This window comes from Panicum virgatum, chromosome 8N, assembly GCF_016808335.1.
Source record: "Panicum virgatum strain AP13 chromosome 8N, P.virgatum_v5, whole genome shotgun sequence".
Taxonomy (NCBI): Eukaryota; Viridiplantae; Streptophyta; class Magnoliopsida; order Poales; family Poaceae; genus Panicum; species Panicum virgatum.
In genome coordinates this window covers 225,643-240,688 of record NC_053152.1, presented here as the reverse complement: position 1 = coordinate 240,688, position 15,046 = coordinate 225,643, and the positions used below count along the sequence as shown (strand labels likewise).

Here is a 15,046-nt window from a genome sequence, read left to right as displayed (position 1 = left end):
TTTTGGCCACCAATTATATTGATTTCTTTTATTTCCAACTTTATCAAGTTCTTAATATGCAGTGTTACCCTAAATGTTTAAATGGATTAAACAATCACCTACTGGCTCAACGGCCATTTAAATGGACTAAATGATGATTAAAGGGGATAAACACATAACTAAACGGACACAGTAAGCCACTATAGTGTGTACACGGCGTGTACACGAGCTAAACGACCGTGTACACGAACAATGCTTATATGACATAATACTAACACACTACTATATATTTCAACATTATATATCTACTTTAGAACATATCCATGTGACTAACAGTAGCCGCAGTTGCATCCTCCACCTCTAGCTTGGGCGGCACGACAGTTCGAACAAGAGCCCAATTGATGCCACGGAAGAAGGTGTGTTGCTTGATCTCCGAAGCACCCTCGTAGGACCCCAGCCTGTTTGCAGGGTCACGATGCAGCAGCCGATACATCAGCTGCCTTGCCGCCAAGCTGACCTGCATTCCGTGCATCCCATCCTCACACCATGCATATCCATAAAAAAAATAAGGGAATCAAATGCTTACTGAATATATACTCACCTCTATACTCGTAGGAAATCTGATGTCCTTGTGCAGAATATTTGCAAAGGTCCTTTGTCTTGTTTTTCCTCTAAATGGTGTGTAACCATACAACATTTCATATAGAAGAATTCCTAATCCAACAAATTTACATGAATCTTCAATCATTATTATATAGAATGTACTGTATATTTATTTTTTGTTTTGTTTTGTTTAGAGCAACATTAGGTACCTAGAGCCCACCAATCTACAGCACTTGTATGCCCAGCACCAGTAATGATCTCCTACAACATGTATGACAGGATCCATGAAACAACACATCATGACTGACTTGAACACATGAAAAATATAGACAAGAAATTATTTTAAATTAAGAAAATACACATACAGGCGCAATGTACTCCTCTGTACCAACAAATGAATTTGATGCTCGCATTGGTTCAGCAAAGAATATGGGAGAACCCCTACTCTTCCTCCTTCCGTTCTTCTTATCATTGTCTTCTGGAAGAAACACCTATCATATCAAATGATAAGACTAATTATCAATTTCTACTAAGAACGAAAAATGAGATTAAGAAGTTGAAATAATAGCCATCAACTATCAAGTTAGATATATTAATTAATCAAGTTATATTACCTGTGGTACACAAGATGTCAAGCAAGACAAATCAAAGTCTGTTAGGGAAATGTGCCCATCTCTATGAAGTAAAATGTTTTCTGGCTTCAAGTCTCGGTAGATTATACCTGATGGGAGGAACGAATAAGAAGAGGGAGCCATAGACACTGGTAAATATCTCAACCTTGTCTAGTACAGGTGATGAACGATTGCAAGGAGCTTCCTTTTTCCCCTTTTGTCGACTAAGGAAGATTATCGCTTTAGTTAATGGTTTAATCTTTACTGAAAACATGCATTTGAGGTGGCCAAATGATTATTATTAGTCAAGCAAGACACAAGTGGATGCAAGTATGTCACCGAATATTGACACAAGTGGATACAAGTGGATATCCATGCTCATGGACATGCATGCTATTATCCACCACCACTCCAAGAGAATTTCATGTATACAACAAGTAATGCAGTGTGCATGGCTACCTTGGCAATGCAAGTATTCAAGCGCTGTGACCACTTCTGCAGCATAAAACCTGTAACAAACATGAAGCAATATATCAAAGAATGTTTCTTGTCTCCTAATATAACCAGCACCAAATTAAGGACCAGTGTAACATGTCTATGACAATTAAGAATATATTTATTAAATATTTTATTCTTATAAGTTCTAAAAATCATGTCTCCAAACAGCTTATATTGCTAACAGCTTCTTGAGCCATATAAAACAATGGAGTATGGAGCATAATGCAAATATTTCTATAACATCTAACCAAAAGAAAAGAGCTTCAAAGTCAATGTACACCTTACTGCATCTTCCTTTAGAACCTTCATAGGTTGCCTATCGAGGAGCATAAAAAGTTCCCCACCAGAGCAGTAGTCCGTAATAAGACATATATGGGTCTTGGTCTGTGACATGTATGGAAATACTGAGATGCTAGAAATTAAATCAGAATATCATTAACAAAGGAAGAATAAAAATAAGGAGAATAAATATTAACCAGTCAAGTATCATCATAGCATGTTAGAATAATATTTATTTATGCAGCAAACCTGAAATGATGCATATAACGTGGGAAGGAATGGGTGGTCCAACATATCAAGGATTTGTCGTTCAACCGTCACTCTATGGACCTAGAGGTATTAGAAAGATATATAAAGAAACAATTAAAGACGGTAATGTCTAAAATTTCATATGTGACAAAGTTTGTAACTCCTACCTTGTTTCGGTTAAGCATGACGCTTTTATCCATAGCTTTCATTGCAAAGTATTCACCTGTACCAAGCAACTCGACCAAATGGACACTGTGATTCAACAATAATGCACATGTTTATTGTCTAAAACTGCAATTGGTAAATTAATCTAATACTACTTCCAACCAAAATAAAGAAGTACTTACCTGCCAGTGTCACCAGATCCTAAAGGTTTTACTGGCTTGAAATGTTTTAAATCAATGCTTTCACCATTCTCAAGAACCTAAAAAAACTTGCATGATCAATCTGGGAGATTTCAAAATGTTATATGTAGCTTTCTATCTCCTGATTAGGTATATTTACTGCAAAAACTACTAAATTCTACATAAGAGTGTATGTGAATCGCTCTCTCAAGTGGGTCCATGATTGTTCCCTTCATCCAGTAGCTTCACAAATGGCATGCTAGTAGTAGATATTTGGTGAAATTTCATATAGACGTATAACATACTTTTTGGATGGCTCTCCATGATGCAGTATCCTTCATATGTGGCTTTGGTAGGACTGGTTTTGAGTGATTAGCCCATAGATCCTCCAGACTCTAATATGACCAAAAATTTCTGTTAGAAGTACCCAACCATACTTAGTTGTATTAGCAAAATGAGTATTTATTTATCTGACCAAATTAGCATCTGGTAGTTCCTTTGCAGCCTCATCAATGTTGTCTGCAGTTTTCTTAACCTGGTAAAAGAACAATTAAAGGTTGATGTATGACATTTTCTGGAAATAAAATTTAGAAATTAAGGTACCTAAAATTTAGTGGTGAAAATTATTTTATACAAACTAAGACAAAAGTCAAACCAATTAAGGATGGAAGCCACCAGAACATGAATTAAGCTAAAGGATGCCAACTATGGAGATTTTATATTAGGATCTCATAATACCAACAAGTCTACTAGTATCAGTGTTGACCACCAGGGTTTAAGAGAGCTAAATATTCAATAAAATCTTGATGTTGCTAAATGCTAATAAATATTGCAAGCACCCACAACAGAAGGCTTCCTTTGATAACATATTAGCTGCCAAACATATATCTGGCATTTTAATTTGTTCTTCTTCGACAAGTTGTTTAATGGGGAGAGTGAGGGCCCTACCCTTGAGTTAGATGACTCTTTTGATGATACCAACAGACATTTTGTGAGGAGAATTCAGGAGGTAGAGATCGGGGAGGCTTTGAAGAGGATGAAGGGAGGTAAATCGATGGGCCCTGATGGTATCCCCATTGAGGTGTGGAGATGCCTAGGAGATAGAGCAATAGTATGGTTAACTAAGCTTTTTAATCTCATTTTTCGGTCAAACAAGATGCCGGAAGAATGGAGGAGAAGTATATTAGTACCTATCTTCAAAAACAAGGGTGATGTTCAAAGTTGTACTAACTACCGTGGGATTAAGCTGATGAGCCATACGATGAAGCTTTGGGAGAGGGTTATCGAGCATCGCCTAAGAAGAGTGACAAGTGTGACCCAAAACCAATTTAGGTTCATGCCTGGAAGGTCAACCATGGAGGCGATTTTCTTAATACGACAATTGATGGAGAGATATAGGGAACAGAAGGACTTGCACATGGTCTTCATTGACCTTGAGAAGGCATATGACAAAGTACAGAGAAATGTCATGTGGTGGGCCTTGAAGAAGCACAAAGTCCCAACTAAGTACATTACCCTCATTAAGGATATGTACAAGGATGCGACGACGTTTGTCCGGACATGTGATGGCAACACCACTGACTTTCCTAACATAGGCCTACACCAGGGGTCAGCATTGAGCCCTTATTTATTTGCTTTAGTGATGGATGAGGTCACAAGAGATATACAAGGTGAGATTCCTTGGTGTATGCTCTTTGTTGATGATGTGGTGCTAGTTGACGAGAGTAGGGCAGTGGTTAATAGGAAGTTAGAGCTGTGGAGACGCACATTAGAGTCGAAAGGTTCAGACTTAGTAGGACCAAGACCGAGTACATGATGTGCGATTTCAGTGCGACTAGGCATGAGGGGGGAGACGTTAGTCTAGATGGACAAGTGGTAGTCCAGAAGGATACTTTTCGGTATTTAGGATCGGTGCTACAAAAGGATGGCGATATTGATGAAGATGTTAGGCATAGAATTTCAGCTGGCTGGTTGAAATGGCGGCAAGCTTCTGGCATCCTTTGTGACAAGAGAGTGCCACAAAAGCTAAAAGGCAAATTCTATAGGACAGCAATTCGTCCGGCGATGCTATACGGTGCTGAATGTTGGCCTACAAAAAGGTGATATGTCCAGCAACTGAGTGTAGCAGAGATGCGGATGTTGCGGTGGTTTTGCAGGCACACAAGGAGGGATAGAGTCCGGAACGAAGTTATTCGGGATAGGGTCGGAGTGGCACCAATTGAGGAGAAACTTACCCAGCATCGGCTGAGATGGTTTGGACATGTCCAACGAATGCCTCCTGAGGCGCCGGTGCGTAATGGGATTCTTGAGCGGGTCGATAATGTAAAGAGGGGTAGAGGTAGACCTAAACTGACGTGGGATGAGTCGGTTAAGAGAGACCTTAAGGATTGGAATATCTCTAAAGAGATAGCTTTGGATAGGAGCGCTTGGAGGCTAGCTATCAATGTGCCTGAACCTTGAACTTATTTCTTTCGGGTTTCATCTCTAGCCTACCCCAACTGCTTGGGAAAAAAAGGCTATGTTGTTGTTGTTGTTTACTTTCCTGGTACTTGATGAGATAGCGAGCACAGACATGCAAGTTTTTAGTAAAGTAGGCACAAACCAGCATGGCACCATCTTTTGCAGCAGCATTTTGAACACGTTCAGTTCCATCTAACTGAACCCCAATGAAGTATTGAACATCACCCTGATCAACAACAAGTAAGATACATCTCAAATCACATGCAAAACATTGCAAACCAAATATATGGAGTAAAATATAATTACCATGACCCATACCTTTTGATCACGCATTGGTTGCAGGTGAAAGAGGTTCCAGAATTTTTTACCTAGTCAAGTGATAAACAACCATATGCAACTTTATTGAGCTCATAATCATAGAAAAAAGATATTTACACGTTATCATCCTCGATATGCCAGAAATTTGTAGTTTACTACTCATGTATTAGTAAAACCGTGGATCTCACTACGTTCAGGATATTTGGGGCATAATTAAATAATGAAAAGAAATTGCATCATGATCTTACATACCACTTTTTGTGTAATTTATCAGCTGAACAGTGACCTCTATTTGGTTATCTATGGCATCTCTTATTTTCTTTACTGTCCCACGGTCAGTTTCAGGTCCTTGAAGAAACCTGCAAGAGAAGTAAAGGCCAGTGTTCATTAGCCACTACAACATAAAGAACAAATAGGTTCTGTTTTAAGATTTTGCCACTGTACCTAACTATGATTAAACAGTGCATGAAAATTACATGGGGTAGGCAGGTTACATACATGCCTCCATTTTCTTTTCTAATATCTTGTTTATGATTGGGGTGTCAATTGGTGATCCTTAGGTGCCCCTCTCAAAACTCTTTTTAGTTCAAAATTTTGTACTAATTCTTCAAAACCAGATCTCATTTTGGAAAATTAGTACAAAATTTTAAACTAAAGAGGGTTGGAGGTGCACCGGTCACCAATTTGCACCCCTATTTATGATCGAGCAATTAAAAGGTTATCATTTACCTGCAGTTTCTTCCCAATATTTTTTCACGGCTATACTCTGTCAGTCGCAGAAAGCTATCCGATGCAAATATCTGTAACAACGACCAAGCAATGGATGGGTGCAGTTCGATGGAAATTTGGTATCCATGTCAATAGAAAGAATTAATATGATGTCAGAGGCTGAAGAGATCTGAGTTATTGGTGTCTTACAATCGGATTATCAGGTAACCTCGGATCGGTGATGACAAAATTCTTTTCAATACGTTCAAGTGTGGTAGCCAAGTCTATACCCCTTCTCATTTCTTTCCTCCTGAAATCATCATCAAAACTTTCGGGTCTTTCATCATCACTGTCAATTAGCGGTTCTTCTCTTGGTTTCAGCATGTTCTTCTCTACATTATTTCCATGGCCCATACCAAGAAAACTGCAAAGAGGAATTAATTAAATGTGGCAGCAAATGCAAGGAATAGGGGCTCAGCAAGGAAATTATGAAAGCAAATGCTGTGAACCTTGTATCATACATATGATTTATTTGTTACCGTACCCTATAAGTGAACGCAAGCCGGATTTTCTACTAATTCTATTCCCTCCTTGGGGTACTTCACTGATTTTCTGCAGAGAGCTTCTCATTCGACTTTCGGAGGTTCTCTTGCCAGGAACTTGAGTCGAAAACACACAGTCCGCTTCCTGTGATTTTCTTTTGAAGGTGCAGTTTCTTGATTCAGATAGTGATCTAGGATTCTTGAGGGCAAGCAGAAGCTCAGAGACTGAGCTACGGGCCTGATCCTTCTGTCTTGCTGCATTCAGTTTCATATATAGCAACATTGTATTACTGTACTGCTGGTAGTAAATTAAAAGAAGTTGGATTTGGAAAATAAATGTCAACCAAATTAACTATTAGTACCATCGTATTTGATAAGTGATTCTGGCAATCCATTCGGGCGCACGGCCGTATCCTTGCTCCCTTCCGTGTACTTGCTGACTTCTACCTGCATCCCAATGAACTTGAGGACCCTGCCATCCTCATCCTTGATGGGGGCAACCGTCAAGAGATTCCAGAATGGTGTGCCGTCCTTCTTGTAGTTGAGAAGACGGCCGCAGTAGTTTGAGCCAGCTGAGAGCGCCTGCCTGATCTTGGCGATCTCGGCAGGGTCCGTCCCGGAGCCCTGGAGGAAGCGGCAGTTCCTTCCGATGACCTCATTGGAGGAGTAGCCGGTCATATTGAAGAATCCAGCGCTAGCGTAGAGGATGGGGTGATCGGGGCGGGTGGCGTCGGACACCACGAAGGTCTGCTGGAACGCGGAGAGCGCGGCGCGGAGCTCCTCCGACACCCGAGGTAGCACCCTGGCGGTCTCGTCGAGGGAGTTTCCACTCTCGCTAGCGTGGCCGGAGCCAGAGGGGCGGGCGGTGACCCCCTGCGGCCGGCCGGTGTGCTCGTCGGTCTGGAGGATGAGGCCCCACTCCGCGGCCCTTTGCGCGGCGCGGCCCACGGCAGCATCCTTGTCTTCCTCCGCCTGCACCTCATCGTCATCCGTGGTGATGGTGAAGCTCGGGAGGAACGGGGAGGTGGGCTGATCCCGCCTCGGTGGGCGGATCAAGGTGGGCGCGTCTGGATTGAAGACTTCCAAAGATCCACGGGAGTCGCGTGGAAGTCCTGCATGCACGCACTCAGCCACGTCATCACTCATTTCACTCCACTCACAGGTCACAGCATAACTAACTTAGCTTCCTATATGTAATATCAAGTTGTACGAACAATACACACACAATAAAGCATTTAAGAAAAGCGGCATCTGTTACGTGTATTGTTCATAAACTAAGGATGAGAGGATCATAAACTTTTAGAAATGAAGCTGACAGAAAAAAAATACAAAAATCATTTCTCTGACAATGTGAACCCACTGGACTAGAGTGTGACAGAGAAAATAGAACAAAGTAAAGGTGAATGATAGTAGGTATATTTGTAAAGATTGAAAAAGGATGCATGCATGTGAGACGATGACGATAAAGGATCATGTGTATACATCAATATCAGAAAAAAAAAACTAAATATGCATGGAATTGGATTCGGCCAGCTTTTATTAGTAGTACATGTCTATCTGCTTTAATTTGTCATAGCTATGCTTTTACTTTAGGCCTCATTTATTTAGAACATAAAATGGAATAGGAAGAAAGTAGAGTGGAACCCCAGTTTGCATCGTAAATGACTAGAACATGCAGAAAATTTGTGTAGATCATATTATTTTTCTCCTAAATTTCTTTACAATAGCTGCAGGTTTCCTAGGAATTTCAAAGGAATTGTTGGTAAATATATATTCGTTTGATCCAAAGGGTCTAGCTCATTGGAATCCTTTTTATATATAGAAAAGGCTTAGGCATTTATACCTGGTTATTTGTATTGAAAAACGAAGCTTAATTAATTATTAGAACATGAGAAACTTTCCTTCACGAGTTAAATTCTCTAATATGTTTATATTATTTTGTCCATCTCATAGGAGCACTAACTAACTTGTTGATTTGGAGGAGACATATGGGCCATGAAATTAAGTACATGAGGTTGACGGCCTGCGATATATATCAAATAAATGTTTGTTTAAAGGATTTCAGATAGATAGATTTTTATTCTGGATGACTATTGGTATTTATTTAATGCGATATATATATATATAGGTAATTAGCTGGCAAAAAAGGACAAGAGATGAGATGCAAAGCGAGCAAGCGCTGAGATGGGGATGCGTGCATGGGACCGCTGTCCACATCGATCACACATATCGGATAAGGAAGAATTTGCTGGACTAATCAGAATAAAGTGTTCATGCACTTATTTTTATTTACTTAATAATTACTAACTCTGGGAAAAGAAATTAAAGCCGCAAATTAAATGATTGTTTGAGCTAATAGTAAGGCAGCAGGCATCGGGACTATAACTAGCTTAGGCAAATAAAAACTATATTATATATAGCTGATATCCATTCTATCTGATCTGATCTCCATTGCATATGCTTGCATGCTGCGCAGCAAGATCTATCGAACAAGCAAGCTAGCAATTAATCAATAATCCATGGATGGATCGGAGAAATATATACAGATACATACCTTTGAAAGCCATCGATCCAACTGACTGACGAGATGGTGTGTGTCTAATATATATAATTAATTATCCAAGCAAGCAAAGATAGCTAGCTAGCTATAGGTAGCTGCTCGATCGATCTGATGCAACAATCCAACAATACAATTATTGCTAGGAGCGGCTTTCTTCAGTGGCAACTGAGAGGCGGCTTGCTGCTGCTACTGGGATATATAGTGGTGGTGAGGTATATATAGCGGATCAGATCCACACCCATCCATGCATCCTCCGATCCATGGAGATGGAGATGGAGATGCAGCTAGCTAGTATGGCTATGGCATGGTGGCCGGCTAGGCTAGCAAGCAGCTTATTGAGGACCATGGAGATGGAGAAAATTCGGACGCATCGAACACGACAGATGCAAGTGGCCGGCTAGGTAGGCACCGTCGTCCATGCCCATGACCACGACGGGCCAGCAGATCTCCATCAGCTTCGCTTAGATCCGAGTGCAGATGCATATCTATCCGTGAATAGTACCCTCCATGCAAGCATGTCCACACTTTCATCTATAATATATTCTCTCTTTCTTTCTTCTTTTAGAGGATCTATATATGTGTATGATCTATATTCTTTGAATATTACTAGCAGCTATCTAGTATATAAAGTAGTACATCACCACGTGTTTCAACCCACTTCACTTGTTCACTCCATCTCAAATATGCACAATGTTCATGCATGATGATTTCTTTTTAAAAGAAACAGAGCGCTGAAGGGAGGGGACAGCTGCAAAGACAAGCAAATTAAACAGCATGGGGGCTTTTGATTCTCGGAGGGGCATCAGGGCCTGGTGGTACTATACATGCGTGAGTCTGTATATGCAAGTGCTTGTGTATGTCATTAGTCTATTTCGCAAAAACAATGACATAAAGATACAGTAGCCGTACGTGACGGAGCCGTGGCATCCTATACCCAAGTACCATAGTTTATTTATGGACGCGGCTAACTTACGGCCGCCTCTGTCAGTGGTGTCACTAAAAAAATCTGTTGATACATGACGATTAAAGTTCGTCACAGATTACTAAAAAAATTGTCATAAAACAATATCTATGACGATCTCAAATTACGTCATGTATTGAGCGTCATAGATCACACCTCTTGACGTTCCTTGAAATTTCGTCATGGATTGCTTGATCCATGACATTTTAAAATCATCATAGAATGCCCTCGGGCCCCCAAAGCTCAACCCAAACCCGTTTTCTATGACGAAAATATCATAAACAATATAATTTTCGTCGCAGATTAAATTGCCATGTCACACATTGATGACACGGAGAATGACGTGGCTGTTGACTTGGGGATGACGTGGATAGCAATGATGACATGTAAATTGATGTGGTCAATAACATGGCTGCTGGCATAGCAATGACATGGAAAGTAATGCTGACATGTCAATCAACATGGCGAGTGACATCAGCAACACAACACATGAGAGGGCCACCAAAATGGGCCTGATTTTCAACCCTTTTATTAGAATAGTCATTACAGCCCAGAATACATAATAAAATTGCCAAACCATTTACCACAACATCAAATCAAATACAATATCTCGTATTTACATTGAGAAGCACCTCAAAATTTACATGCAAGTCTTGCATCAAAAGCAACACTAGAAACAAAAATGGCAAAAATTCCAGTACTTGCCTTCAAATTTCCAATCTCTTCTCACTATTTGTTTCCATTTCATCCTAACATGAAAAGAGCACATTGCCAAATATTAATCAAAGGACAATATTTGTGATGAAAACTACTTAAACTAGCAGAAATTCATATTGACAAATATTAGAGGGATATTTGTGATGGAAATTACTGATACTAGCACAAACTGGTTCAACTATAACAGTGGAGTTGGGAGGACTACTGGGGGATGGAGCACCAACGCTCTCTAGCCACGCCGCCGCCGCCGCCGCCACCACCACCACCGCAAACGCCACTCGGTGACCCACCGGCGGCGAAACTCACCCCTGCCCACACCCCTTCACCCCGTTCGCTGACGGAGGACGCGCTGGATCTCCAGTACTGCTCTGGCTCGGAGGCGGAGGAGAGCCCGGAGAGGGCATTGAAGGCCGAGGGATTCCCGGAGGAAGGAAAGCAGGCGAGGCAAAAGGAGGAAAGGAGAGTTATTGCACCGCTTCGCTCAGTGGTCGTCAAGTCGGCGTCGCATCGGGTGTCCTACAAGGATGCTCTCACCGGTGTCAGGACTTTCAAGCCACGCTTCAATGCTGATGCGGAAGAGACAGGTGATGGAGGATGGAGTGTTGAGCGGAGAACGACGAGGGGGCGCCGTCACACGGTATGGGCAAGACTAGGAGCTACGACGGGAAGCATTCATGACCGAGGGGGTGGGAGGGCGAGCATTCATGGCGGACCGGGCGGGAGAGTGCCTGTCAAAGACCGCTTAGGTCCTTGCTCCCCCCTGCGGGTGCTCTAGCACAGCTGCTTCGGGCGAAGGCAGCGAACCGCTACTTTAACTGCTTCGCTAGAGATCACCGGATTGCCCAATGCCGAGACCCTCCACGGTGTGTTTTGTGCTCCAAGTCGGGGCACATGGCTCGCTACTGCAATTCGGCCTCAGGAGTTCGACCCGTGGGGCGGGAAGACACTTTTGCAAGCGGAAGCCAGCGGAGGACGGAGCACCCGTCGGAGAAGCCAATGGAATTCATGGTCGGTGAACCAGATCGTCGGCTGGTGCGGGTGACTGCCTGTGCGGGGCGCACGGTGGCCATTCGGGATGCGAAGCGCGACGCCTCGCTCCATGCGCTCATCGGAGTGCAGCTTGACGCGCGGGTGCCGATGACCAGTGCGCCGGGATGCTCTATAGCAACTTCGCATCCCGGAACACCTGATGTTGGCGACGAAGATGAAGGACGCCACCTTTCTCCTTCGTTTCGAGCAGCCTGCTATGCGGAGCGCATCGTTGGCTCGGGGAATGCTGGCAGCTGGGCCTACTCAGCTGCATCTCCTGCCATGGACGCGGCAGTTCGGTGCGACGGCGGCGAGCAAGCTCCTGTACCGGGTACGTCTTTGCATCGAGGGGATTCCCGACCATGCTGCGCACATTGAGGTTATCAACAAGCTGCTCCCACCAACCGCCATAGTTGATGAGATTGACACTGAGAAGAAGTCTGAGGATGAGATAGCTTGTGTGTGCGTTTGGATTTTCATTGATGATCCTGATAGCATAGCAGTAGAAGGAACACTTAAGTTAGAAGAACCAGTTGAGTCCACAGAGGTGCAGCACAACGAGTTCTTCACAAGGCTTGGGAACATGGAGTTGCCGGAGGTGCCCTCTGGCCCTGCGGCGATGATAGACTATGCCATCATTCTACATGTTGATCAGGTGGTGGGTTTCACTCCGCCACCAAGTCCGCTATCGTCGGAAAGTTTTCACAATGACACCTGTGGCCTCCCAGTTGTTTCTGTGGAGGAGGAATGGCCGGTCAAGCACTGTTTCTCCTGGCGACTTGGGGTCCCTGACAGGCAGCGTTCTCCTCGGCGAGTTCCAATACATGAGAGGTTGGGGGATAGGCGCAGGGATAGATCCCCACCGCCGAGCGATGGTGCCGGAGGACAGAGCCAGTTGCAGTTCCCGCCTTCGAGCTCCGGGGCGTGGAATGCACAGGCTCGGAACAGGGGAGGAGGAGGCAGGGATGCAAGTGCAAGTCAGCACATTAGTGGAGGTGGTGGTCATCACAGTGGCCGCACCACCGCCAGAGAAGGCAAGGAGGAGGTGCTGGAGATGACCGGCGCCGAGGAAGGAGGTAACCTCACCGGGCAGCATGGGTGCATGGGCAGCCAGGAAAGGAAGGAAGCAGAGCTCAGTCCGAGGAGGCAGAGCCTTTTTGCCATTCTCATGAAAGAACCGGCTCAGAGGGCTCAGGGTGGGACCTAATGCTTGACGAAGCCAATGCAAAGAGCTGTTCGGCTTCAGCGGGCAGCACACAGACAACACGGTGGGCAGAGAAGGACCTGTTAGGCCAGGGTGAGCAGGTGTCCGGCTTTTTGCTGGTGGGTGACCCGATGAGAGATGAAGCCAGTGGAAGACCAGGGCGACAGTGGTCAACTGACGCTGTTGTGGTGGGACCGGTGCAGCTGCCAGATGCGCGCAGCACTGCGCCGGTTGCATTAGACACTGATTTGCTGTTTGAAGCTATGGAGCTGACCACCCAATTTTCTTCGGGAGCTGATGGGCCGGGCCTCCGTGGTACCCCGGACCCCAGGGAACTTTTCCCGCCTGAGGAGGTTTCTGATGGTCTGGACCAGGCTGCTGTAGGGCCGAGGGATGCTGCTGCTGGGCCGAGGGAGGCCTCGGAGCAGCAGGGGGACGTTGTTTATACTGATGGAGATGAGCAGCAGGGGAAACTCATCTATACGAAGAAGATAAGCTAGTCCCTCCTGGAAACGCCGGTACAGAAGGTGAAGGAGACACAGGAGAGCACGCAGAAAGAACGAAGCACTCGTCTGGCCAACAAGCCCAAGTCTGCCTTGAACATGGAACAGCAAGCCACGGCATTGCTCATGAAGAAATGTGGGCTCTTGCAAGAAAAGGAGGCACTAAACCAAGCTGAGGAGGAGTTCAAAGCAAAGTTTGTTCAGCCGATGGAAGACAACATGGTCACCAACTACAGGGAAACCTTTGGACTTCAGGTGGTTGAGGGCACCGATTGCCTCGGTGCCATGGCTATCCATGCGGAGGCTTAGGCGGGGGATGCCCGCGGTGCGTGCGGGCGAGCGGGCGCGCGCGTGTGTGTGTGTCCCTATGTGGAGTGCGTGTGTGTGTTTGTGTTGGCGTTCATGTCCCCGGTGGACATGTCCTGTACGCGTGCCTTGGTCAATCATCTTGTTTTGGGATCGTCTTCCATGGGGCCTCCTCCGCTGTGCTAGGAGGTCACGGGGTGTGTGTGTTCACTTGTTTCTTTAATGAGTGAACAGAAGTGTCTGTTGTTTGACTGGAACGTCCGAGGTTTGAACAGTAAAGCCAGGAGGAAGGTTGTGAGGGACCTGGTGCAGGATTACTGTTGCACTATTGTAACTTCTGGTTTAATCACCAACAATGCAAAAAGCATAGTGTATCCAATTTGTTGTGACGGTTTGGACTTGCAACATGTAATGGAAGCTTTTCAGTGCGCACAGAGCTCCTTTCCTTGCAAATATTTGGGACTACCGCTGCATGTGCGGGCAATCAGAAGAGTCGACATACAGCCACTCATAGACAAAATGGGGGGTAAACTAGCTGCTTGGAAAGGAAGATTGTTGAACAAGGCCGGTATACTGAGGCTCGTCAACTCGTTCTATCCTCACTACCTACCTACTTCTTGACTGTGTTCAAGCTGGCGAAATGGGCAATTAAGAAAATTGACAGAATAAGGAGGAGCTTCCTCTGGAAAGGGGCTGCAGAGGCAAATGGTGGTCATTGCTTGGTACAGTGGAGTAAAACCTTGAGGCCAAAAAAGTTTGGAGGTTTAGGCATTCTTGACCTCGCCCTCTTTAGCAAGGCCTTGCGTTTACGTTGGCTGTGGTTTCAGTGGACAGAACCGGAACGGCCTTGGGTAGGCACTGAACCACCGGTTGATGCAGTCTGATGCAGTCGACAAGCAATTATTCCGAGCAAGTACTGTTGTAACTTTAGGCAATGGAGAGAAAGCTAGCTTTTGGCAATCCACTTGGCTGTGTGGGCAAGCACCGATGGATCGGTCCCCCGATCTTTACAAGTTGGCGTGGAGAAAGAACAAAACCGTCAAGGAAGAATTGCTAAATCAAAACTAGACAAGGGGTTTATGGAGGATGCAGTCAGTTGATCAAATGGCCAGCTTCGTGGAGCTCCGGGATCTTGTGCAGGCGGTGCAACTATCTGATGGACAAGATACAATCTC

At 44.4% G+C, this 15,046-nt stretch overlaps 1 protein-coding gene across 3 annotated transcripts; it reads right to left on the bottom strand.

Moving 5' to 3' along the window:
• LOC120686343 (phototropin-1A-like) lies at positions 1–9,697 on the bottom strand. 3 transcript variants are annotated; one of them, XM_039968543.1, is made up of 20 exons: positions 9,146–9,697; positions 6,954–7,703; positions 6,594–6,846; positions 6,260–6,473; positions 6,071–6,141; positions 5,594–5,700; positions 5,342–5,391; positions 5,166–5,249; positions 3,039–3,098; positions 2,869–2,958; positions 2,567–2,643; positions 2,387–2,471; positions 2,220–2,300; positions 1,972–2,075; positions 1,653–1,702; positions 1,197–1,303; positions 948–1,073; positions 792–843; positions 581–693; positions 1–496 (listed from the first exon to the last, which is right to left on the bottom strand). In XM_039968543.1, the coding sequence occupies exons 1-20, from the start codon at positions 9,156–9,158 to the stop codon at positions 290–292; spliced, it is 2,694 nt and encodes an 897-aa protein (XP_039824477.1). In that variant the 5' UTR covers positions 9,159–9,697; the 3' UTR covers positions 1–289. The 3 variants fall into 3 exon arrangements, 2 of the variants coding, with proteins under 2 accessions (XP_039824477.1, XP_039824475.1); XM_039968541.1 differs by having other exon boundaries at positions 581–717; positions 9,146–9,610; XR_005680143.1 differs by lacking the exon at positions 1,197–1,303 and having other exon boundaries at positions 9,146–9,605.
• Positions 9,698–15,046: the final 5,349 nt, after the last annotated feature.